This window comes from Gavialis gangeticus, unplaced genomic scaffold (genome assembly GCF_001723915.1).
Source record: "Gavialis gangeticus isolate Ggan-Ray unplaced genomic scaffold, GavGan_comp1, whole genome shotgun sequence".
Taxonomy (NCBI): Eukaryota; Metazoa; Chordata; order Crocodylia; family Gavialidae; genus Gavialis; species Gavialis gangeticus.
This window is the reverse complement of record NW_017729022.1, coordinates 85,067,781-85,078,455: the sequence shown is the minus strand read 5'-3', so window position 1 is coordinate 85,078,455 and position 10,675 is coordinate 85,067,781. Positions and strand designations below refer to the sequence as shown.

Here is a 10,675-nt window from a genome sequence, read left to right as displayed (position 1 = left end):
CAGTGAATTGGTGGGAAGCTTTGTAGGTGGAGTTGGCATGCCAATTTGAAATATGAAGTTATCAGCAGGGATCCTCGTTTTCTGTTACTTTAAAACAAAACCCAAAATCCACTTCTTTCCATGATCAAACCGAAACGCACACACCCATCCACACCCACCCATTTATTTCTCTCTGATACATTCCCCCTTTACCTATTGCTTATTTCCAGCCTAACTCAGCGGGAACAATTTAAGGCACAGCAAGGAACTGGAGCTGGTATCTCCCCAATGTTCCTTAACTCGGGCAATAGCAAAGAAGTGGATATCTTACGGATGCTTACTAAGGCCAAGGATGAATATACCAAGGTAAGTCTTTTTCTATGTGAAATGAAAGCATAGGTTCCCTTGGCCCTTGGTAACATCTTATTTGACCACCTCTTCTAACTTTTACATTCTTATTATAAAATTATTTTTCTACTAAATGAAAGCATCAAGATCTTGTAATTACAGGATGTTGGGACAGCAGGCTATACATGATTTCACGTCAAGAAACACACACTACTGTGTGTTTATACTAGTATATATGTAAGAGCCAAATGAAATAAATTTGAAAATGTCTTCCAAAGAAAAATATTATGTATAGGGATATTGTGATTATTATTATTGTAATTGTGATTATTATTTTGTTGGGGATATAATAAGAATTGTGAACTCACGGTATAGTTTTCATTAGTTTTGATTTGATGTATGAAGCTCAAATGCACCTCACACATTCAGTGGCATCTGAGAGTTATATCTTCTTTGGGTGCTATGTTCACATTGGCTTTTAGCTACTCTCTTTTCAACAAATTATTCCTGGTGGGGAAGATGCTTAGCTCCAAAGTAACTGCTTTTAAATATGGTTTGTAAGAGACTATTAGTCACTGATGGAAGAAAATGAAAAAGTTTGAAATGTATGATTCTACTTTATACTTCCTCTATCTTCTGAAGTTTCTAAAAGATACATAAGTAACTAATGGACTAATAACTTTCTTCTCCTTATTATTGAGCAATCCAAAGTGTTTTATTTTGGGGAATAAAAGTCTAATCATTTTAATTATTCATATAAATGGTGTAAATTATTTCAAGAGCCCCTGTTGGATCCTAGTACTGTTTCTGCCTTTTGTATATGCAGTGCCACGTAATTATGAGCTCATAATGTATGAGTGTTTTGAGTCTGGGAATATGGTATTAAAAATACACAAGCAATTTAAATAGAGCTTTTATTCCTTTTGTGAAAAGTGGTTACTAATAAGATTTTAAGCAAATTTGTAATGAACTTTCTCAACTACTAAGAAATATGGCCTAGTTTCTTATGCTACAGCTACTGGGAAGCCAGCATCTCTAGATCTGCTCTAAGAGATGGGTTTAATACTTTAAAATGGACAAAAATGGAATTTTATTGCAGTTATCTAAATCTGCATCCATACGTGGATTAAAAGTAAAACTTTGTTTTGATATACCTTTTGAAGTGCTTGGAGTTCATTTGAATACTCACTTTTGCAAGAACCAAATGGTACTTTCTGGAAAATCTAGAAAAATATTAGACTTGTGCTTGTAAACTTTGATTATTGGTGCATTGCAGACAAACTTAGAGAAAATTAGCTCCTCTCTTTATCAGCATGTGTTTCTGTTAGGAAAAGGGAAAGGAAATATTGATAGATCTTATTTAAGTGATAACCTTGAGCCAACAAGATCTTTGACTTTAGTAAATTTTCTCTCACCCCTTATTTCCCCACCTATGATGCTATGCTAATGGCATCATAATTGATTGCAGTAGAAATTTTGGGTATGTACAGACATTCAGGGAGGCTAGGTGGAGTTTAGATCAAGTTAAAAATGGCCACCCGATCTAAGGAGCTGGGATGGGGTGGGGCTTGGAGGGATGGGTGGGGAGCTGGCAGGATCTGTGGGAGGGCTTGGAGGGATTGGAGGCAGGGTCTGTGTCAGGGTTGGGGGATTGGAGGGTGAGGGAATTTTGAGGTATCGGAGAGGATCTCCGATGCCACCAAACCCCCATGGACCTCCCCAGCCTCCCACCCTGATTCTGCAAACAGCTCCTGGGGCCAGTTTTAGCAGCTGTCACTGGTCCCAGGAGCCTGATGAAAGTAAGCTGGGGTGGGGGGAGGAGTGGGTGGATCGGAGGAGGGGAGGGTTTGTGTCTCTATGGGGGTAGTTTGACGTGATGGAGGAGCTTTCCTCAAGCTATTTTTACCCCCCCCAACTTCCTCCCCTGCCCCCAGACAAACAACCGCCCCTGTGAACCAACCCCCCTGATCCCACCCGTCTCTCCCTCCACCTGGACTTATTTCCATTGGTTCCTGGCAATGGTGAATACCAGTAAAATTAGCACTAAGAGAAGCTTGCAGGGTGGGGGCTTTGGCAAGCTTATGGGGAAGGGGCTGGCTGGTTTGTTTGGGGGAGTTGTCTGTCTCGGGGAAGGGGCTGAGGGGCTAAAAATAGTTTGGGGAGGAGAGGGGAGGAAAAGTGCAGCCCCAGGGCTATTCTGGGAACTGTAGAGAAGTTCAATTAGATCAGTTTCACCAAACCCAATCTAAATTGGATTACCTCCAAGGTACAGTTAACTTAAATCAGGTTGGCCATTTTTTAGACCTATCTAATCTTCCTAAACTTCTGTACAGTTCACACTTATATCAACTTAACTAGGGATCTAAGTATAAGGTCCACACCTGGGTAAACTAAGTTAGATTGGGTGCCCATTTTTAACATGATTTAACCTCCCCAAATATCTGTACCTAGCCATTATGTAACCAGGTTTCGTCTTCCAGGGGACACGCCCTCTAAAAACTAAAGATCATGTTTTCATGTATGCCTAAAAAAATAAGGACTGGAGGACTGGAAATAAATGCAGTGACAAGGAATTTTTACATTAAATGTCATCTTATTTCTCAAGGACAATCTTTGGCTGCTTGGTTTCTTATAGGTTGTTGCCAGCTTTTATCTTGAGCCTTACGGGGCTACCGTCCTGAAATCAGTTGGAAGTTTTGCTTCCTTCCCTTCTTCATCCCCTATGTTTGGGGAGGATAACAAAAGCTTTATGAGCCACAAGGTGGGAACAAACAAGATAACCAATTAAGTGTTAATGCATTCAAGAGTTTGCTTACTTTTAAGTCTAGCAAGAAAATTTTAAAAGGCCTGAGAGACAGAGGAGCCATTTTCAAAAGCAACGTGGATGCTTAAATGTCACTTAAGAGCCTAAAGAGCCAAATCATTTTCTTCAGCTTCCTGACTGTGCTTTCAGCAAGATACCATCCCTGTCATTGTCCTTTTCAGGTAGAACATAGTTTCCAAGTCTCTGGATCAAAAGATGAAATGTGCATTGTCCATGTAAAGACACTGATGGTCTTAGACATGCACCTTCAAGGTGTTTTTCTTTTCAGAGAGCGTAAGGGTGCTCTCCAAAATGCTGTGGAGTTTGGGCGGTTGCTTCTTTTCATCATCCTTGCTATTCTGAATGCCTTGTTCAATTTGCATTCTCCCAGAAACTTCATGTTCCAGCACTGTTCATTGAGCTGTTCTTCTCCATCCTAGTACACCTCTTGATTTTTCTACCAAGGTGCTTATATGCCTGCACTTAACATCTTGACATTATATACTTGCCTTGGCTTTCCACTCTCCATCAGCTAGGTTAAAAATGTCTTCTGATAACCCAGGCATCTCTGTTGTCTTCATGCTTCTTGGTACATCTAAAGTCGCTTATTCCAGGACTCAGTCTCTTCTAGCTGGTCCTCAGTGATCAGTTGCAGGCCAGGTTTCCAAGTTCTGGTCTGATCCTCTCCTTCTTTCTCACCTCAGGCCTGTCCAGGATGCCTTCATCTTCAACTTACATTCACAGTTCTTGCTTTTAATGGGGTCACTTCAAGTGTTGTTCAAGTAGTTGCTGCAAAACATAAGGTTATAATGTAATGTCTGCTTTTGAATACTTTAGGACCAGGGTTTCCAGTTTCCCTGCCATTTATTTATCAAGACAACAGTTATATTCTTATCAATGTGTTTCAAAGCTTTCTAGGTCCACTTGAGATTCAAGTTGAACTTGAATACCATATTTGAAATGTAAAGGCCAGGGAATCTCAAAAGTGCAGCAGTTGTTCACCATGTTCATTTTTTGATGCCATGCCCATGACACCCCCTGATCTAGTATTGTTATATATCTTAGTATTCTACTTACTATTCACCACACACAAGTCTTCCTGTACGATGTTTAGGCAAACAAGGTTCTTTGGTTAGATGTGATATATTTCATTAGACCAACTAAATAGTTGGAAAAATTATTCTTTGCAAGCTTTTGGGCACAAACACTCGTCTTCAGGCATATAAAGAGTCTGCTTGTGAATTGTGTGCTCTCTTGGTTTCTGTTCTGCCCAAAATAACACACAATTCACCAACAGACACTATGCCTGAAGAAGGGTGTTTGTGCCCAAGAGCTTGCAAAGAGCAAATTTTCCAGTTATTTAGTTGGTCTAATAAAAGATATCGCATCTACCCAAAGAACCTTGCCTGCCTATGTCTTTAGGCCAATGCAGCTATACCCAAGAATTCTAAAGCATGGAATTTTGTAGGAAGTTTAGGCATTTCTTCACCTGATCCCAAAATTGTTTGATTTTCTTTTTCTCAGTTTCATTCATAGGAGCACAATAAAGTTAAAAAACTGACTTCTGAAGTTGGTTTTGATCCTCAAATTGATTTAAGTTGTTATCTGGTCAGCAAATTTCTGTCCTCATTAAGGATCATGTCATTACTGCTTGTATGCTTCATATTATCATCCAAGAATGTGATTTTGCTGTCTGAAGCATCTCCCTTGCTGTCCACCTGATTTCCAAGAAGCCTATGATGTCATTCTGGTACCTCTCAAACTTGTTCATTGGCAGGGATGCTTTACCAGTCTGACAAAGTTGTTCCAGATTCTGATGGTCACAGTTTCCTTTCCAACCTTCAAAACTCATTGTTTCTCTGGCACAGTTCCCTGATCAAGTGTCAGCATCCTGGTTAGCTTTTAGCTGATACCAGGGTGGGTCAGGAGGTCCCACTGGGCCTGATCATCTTTCATCTCAGTAACCCTGATGGCAGACACAGCCTTGAGGAATTTGGCACATAGTGCCCACTCTTTGAGCATTCTTTATATTGGGGTCCTTCAGCTTAATTAGGGATTAGTTTCTTCTCCACCACTTGTTATTGAGACTTAGTACAAGCATCAGGCAGAGCTTAATAGCAGAATTCAAGGTCACAACATTTATCAAAAATACTTCAGTTCCCCAATTGAAGAAAAAACTTAAAATTTCTTAATTCACAGGAAAGTCGGTGAGACTGAAGCTCATGCTTAAATTTACAAACATGTACTTACCTGCTTTCCTGAACTACAGTGAATGTATGCATGTATTTGTGCTCTCCCAAATTAGGACCGTGGTAAAAAACAACAACAACAGTGATTGTGTTGAAGAGGGGCAGACTATTATAGACAATGGAGAACAGAGAAAAGGCTGTGTGTCTTTTTCTATGCATATAAAAGCTGTTGTTACAAATTATTACTACATTACTTGATTAGATTGTGTTTATAAAAGACAATAGGTCTTTAACCTACTTTTTTTAGGCTCATAAAAATTATTGGAATAGATCTAATCAGCACAACTTCTGCAAAAGAATATTGTGAGTAACTAATTCATTACAATCTTATATGAAATAATAGATGAGGGAAGCCAGTTAGCACTTTATTTAGATTTTCAATAAAACTGTGATATAGAAATTCACAAAAAGCTAAGTAGCCATTAAACAAAAGGCAAAGTGCTGTCATGGATCAGAAACAAGATGCAGAAAACGGAGTAGGAAATAACTAATAAACTTTCACCATAGCAGAAAGTTTTCAGTGTTGTTCTATAAGATCAATGTTCTTTTGTGTCCTTCAGATGATTTGGGAAAGGGTGTGAGAACTAAGCAGGCAATATTTGTGCAAAAACAGTATTGCTAAAGCTAGTCAAGTCCAAAGTGGCCAAACAAAGCTAGGTGAATGAACAAAACAATGGTAGTTATAACTCGGTGGTCATAAATGCAACAGAAATATTTATTTAAAACAAAAGCCATAGTATTTTATAGACCTTGGCATATGCTTTTGTATTCATTGTTCGCATTATTTCTCTAATGGTATCTTTCTAAACAATCCATTTATAAATGTTTACAAGGTGAACTAAAAAATAAAAACAAAGTTTTAACTAGCCCCACATTTCTTTTAAATACTGCCATTCATCTGACCTTGTGGCATTTAGCATTGAAATAAGATGCCCCATAATTCATTATTTGAGTGGCATGCTACAGTTTGCACAGGGGTTGATATTTAAAATATCACATTCTGAGGTGCCTTCAGTGGACCATCAGGATTTCGCACAGAAAAATATTTTGGGAGAATGAGTTCTGCCACCCCAGCCTAGCTACAAAGGCATTCAGTATACAATTCTGTAATAACCTCACACTTAACTTTCACTTGCAGTTTCCCTTGCAGGGCAGAACTTACTTTTAGGGTCTCAAGCTTCCTCAAACCTAGTGCTTGAAGGAGTCTCCACCTCTGTGCCAAATAAGTACAAGAGAAGGAAGATGCAGGAACTGGATTTGGGATTTTTTAATCTGGGCTCAGGTACCCCCTCCCCAGCATGTCTCTTGTGCTTCCAGAAGACAGTTCTCCAGGCAACAGATCTGCACTAAAGGTTGAAGCAAAAATAACAAAAATCCAAATGAAGGAAGCTGAACTACAGTTATACTTTGTAATGATTTTTCCCTCCGAGTCCTACTGTAGATGTGTACCTGCCCTTCTGGCACAGGACCATTTTTAAGCAGTATGCTGCTGTTGTTGTGTCCGTTTGCTCTGTCAAATTATGTTTTTTTATAAAAACCATCTCTAGATTTATCTATATAATTCTCAATAGGGAAAATTATAAGATATCAACTTTAGGGCTGAGACCCTTGTGTATTTTGCCTGTCTTTTTCTCCACTTCTTTTCCTGCCTTTCTGATTTTTTCATCTTCCTTTTTGGGCAATCCATCCAGAAACACTAGTGAAATAGAAATGTATCCCAAGTTGCAGAACTCATAATTTGTGGATAATAGTTGGTTGGTGTCTCTGTGGATACTAGCTGGAGTCAGTCCTTACTCTGGTATGTACCACCACCTCCTAAAAAATGAGGCTATTCTCCCTTCAGTGTCCTGATCTTTTTTCCTTATTATTTGTCAGCTCTGTAACCACGGTTTGCTCTTTTGAAGGTGCAACCTCATTTTGATTTTCTGATGATATAGTGTAAGTGTAAAATTTCCCTTTTGGAATAAAAAGGATTTTCTTTCACTCCAAAATACATTTGTTTTTCCCACTGCAGTGTAAGACCTGTTCAGAGCCCAAACAAATAACCAGTTCCTCTGCTATTTATGACAACCCCAACCTGATCAAACCAATCCCAGTGAAGCCCAGTGAAAATCAGCACCAGCGAATACCTCAACAAGGCAAGGTACACTGTTGTATTTGCCCTCTGCCTAGCACTGTCATAAGACACTAGATTTGTGAGGATGCTTGCACAATGCGGATAATCCATTCAATTATTTGAGGTGGAACTAAGATAAGTTGTTTAAATCCAAAATTGGTATCTATTTTGCAAAAAGTAATTCTCCTATATTAAATTCAGGTATTAAGTGTAGGTGCAATATACTTATGTACAGAAAATATTGATCTTCAAGGATGTGGCAGTCATCCTCTGATAACCCCTCATGGGCCACTGGACAACAGTTTTTCCTATTTATTTATTTAAGCATTTATATAATCTAAGTGATAAAAAATTCTGCTTGCTCAAACATGCTTAATGTTTTTGATCCATCTTTAAAATACTTTACCTGACGGATGTCAAAGATCCAGCCCATGGATCTTGGACCAACCCTGCGCAGCTGACGTGGGATATGCCAGGTCTCGCCCCACATGCTGCATCAGATCCATAGACCAGCTCTATGCAACAGAGCCAGCACACAGGGCCAGCCTGACACGGGTATCTCATGCAGTGCATGCCTCAAATCAGCCATGCCCTCAGTGTACACTAGACCCAATCCAGGGTTTGTGCACAGAGCCAGCATGGGGTAAGTGCACAAAACCGGCTCTGTGCAGACCTGGCCCTGTGCACTGGCTCCAGAACATGGGATCCCAATTCAGACCAGCCCCAGAACCAATGCACAGGTCTGGTTTGGCAGGGTGCTGCCTGTAGAACATGCCCTAGATCAGCCCCCATGCCATTTGCAGCATACACACCTGGGCCAATCCCACACAGTATATACAGCCCACACTGGCCCTGGTCCAGGGTTCAGGCTGCATGGGATGTACACTGCATGTGTTACGCATGCCAAACTGGCCCTTCATGCTGGGTCTGGCACCTGGGGCCAGTATGTGGGCCTGATGTGGACCAGCCCTGGATCCAGCATGCAGGACCAGATGAGTTTGACACCCCTGCTTTACATTCTAAAATCCAGCAAAATACATCTAAGGATAAAAGAGACTCAGAAACTGGCACTCCCTTCCCAGTGGGCAGAAGGCTCCATTTTTTTTCTATTTCATGAGAATTTAGAGCTTTTTTTAGTATTTTAGTAATGACTGTAATGGGAAGCACCTTCTTTCTAGATATGAGTAGACCAGGTGTCTTCTTTCTGGATTGTCATTATCTTTCATCCTCACCTGGTGTTTCAAAGCTATTTGAAATAACTTACCCTTCCCATCTGAGAGAACCACTAATAGGAGAAAGTTATTCTGGCTGTCCATAAATACTTGATGGCTAAAGATTTTACACAGTTAATGTATTTTAAAGAACACAGGAATGGTATTAATGTGATTATTCTTTGTCTCCCCCTGCCCCCAGAGCCTGGATTCTGAACCACAGCACTTGTCCCTTACAGCACTGTTTGGAAAACAAGAAAAACCTAGCCCATACCAGGATGTCTCAGATCAGTCACAAAAACAGCACCAAGAGAAATGTTCCATGCGGCAGGGAGTAGTGCGCTCACTGTCCTATGAGGAACCCAGCAGACATTCACCCTCAGCAGAGAAGCAGCTTTGTCCAGCCATTCAGAAACTTATGGTACGGGGGACAGACCTTCACCCACTGGCTGAATTTCCTGAGAACCGGATGTGTGAAAATGGCAGTGTCCATTCTGTTGGGGAGGCTTTTACTGGACTCTTCCAACCTGTAACTTCTCATGGTATTGCTCCATCTCATCCAGTGCAGGATACAGCAGGCACTCAGAGCTTGCTACACCAACTGCAGAGCCAGTCCGGATCATTGACCAAAATGGACCCCAGTGCTACAGGACCTGTAAATTCAACAGCTTCAGTCTTCAGCAGAACTCCTGCAGCTGCAGCATCAACAACACAAATAAATAACATGACCCAGCCACATCTTGTATATTTCAATGGCTGCCTTCCTACCCAGACTTTAGGGCCTCAAACCCTTGGTAAAGAACCACCCAAACTTCCTAGACAGCCACTCTCTCTCTCCAGCAACCAGCCAACTAGTTCTGGGGTGATTTCACCCCAAGAGTTATTGAAAAAACTTCAAATAGTGCAACAGGAGCAACAGCTACATGTATCCAGCAGACCTACGTTGGCAGCTAAGTTTCCTGTGGTTATGCAGAGCAGCAACACATTGAAACTGGACTCCTGGATAGACAAGGCACCGGGTGCAGAAAAGCAGAGCCCTCTCTTTCAGGTAAAGGTGGGACTTAAAGGGCTAATGTCGTATTAGGAAAGTCTCTGGGAATCATTTTTGGTGTGCCATACCAGTAAAGCTTTTCTCTAATTACAGTTTCTGCTCATCCCAGCAAATCTTACATCCAAGCTTATTGTCATTATATCCTCCTTTTGTACCGGTGGGTCTGGGTACCACATCCAAGTTGGTCTCCATGCAAGCACTAATCCTGTAGCAGCACTAGCAAGTCCACTAAAAGCCATAATATTTCAATCGGAGGTTGTCAAAGGTACTTTTGGGGCTGGATGCAGAGAGACATAGTTTCATAGTTGGTAGGGTCGGAAGGGACCTGAGCAGATCACCAAGTCGGACCCCCTGCCATGGCAGGAAAATGTACTGGGGTCAAACAACCCCAGCAAGGTGTTCATCTATCCTCCTCTTAAAGATCCCCAGGGTAGGAGCCAACACCACTTCACTTGGAAGCTGGTTCCAGATCTTAGCCGCCCTGACCGTGAAGTAGCGCCTCCTGATGTCTGGTCTGAATCTACCCTCTGCCAGCTTGTGACCGTTATTTCTAGTCACTCCTGGTAGTGCTCAGGGGAACAGGGACTCCCCCAATGCCTGCTGGTTCCCTCTGACTAGTTTGTAAACAGCCATTAGATCCCCCCTCAGCCTTCTCTTGTGGAGGCTGAACAGGTTCAAGTCCCTTAGCCTCTCCTTGTAGGGCCTGCCCTGCTGCCCCCGATCGTGCGAGTGGCCCTCCTCTGGGCCCTCTCCATGTTGTCCACATCCCTCCTGAAGTGTGGCGCCCAGAACTGGACGCAGTGCTCCAACTGCGGCCTGACCAGTGTCACATAGAGGGGGAGGATCACCTCCTTGGACCTGCTCAAGATGCCTCTGTGGATGCATGACAAGGTATGGTTGGCCTTCCTGACTGCATCC

The 10,675-nt window shown here is 41.7% G+C and overlaps 1 protein-coding gene across 4 annotated transcripts in view; it reads left to right on the top strand.

The window, feature by feature from the left end:
- Window positions 1–10,675, top strand: part of DCP1B (decapping mRNA 1B) — an 80,128-nt gene that overhangs the window by 53,364 nt on the left and 16,089 nt on the right. For 2 of the 4 annotated variants that reach the window (XM_019515539.1, XM_019515543.1), the window contains 4 exons: window positions 210–345; window positions 2,963–3,088; window positions 7,394–7,522; window positions 8,909–9,754. In XM_019515539.1, coding sequence (XP_019371084.1) covers window positions 210–345; window positions 2,963–3,088; window positions 7,394–7,522; window positions 8,909–9,754 — 1,237 coding nt within the window. The remainder of the gene's footprint in view (window positions 1–209; window positions 346–2,962; window positions 3,089–7,393; window positions 7,523–8,908; window positions 9,755–10,675) is intronic. The other 2 variants (XM_019515540.1, XM_019515541.1) reach the window with 2 other exon arrangements.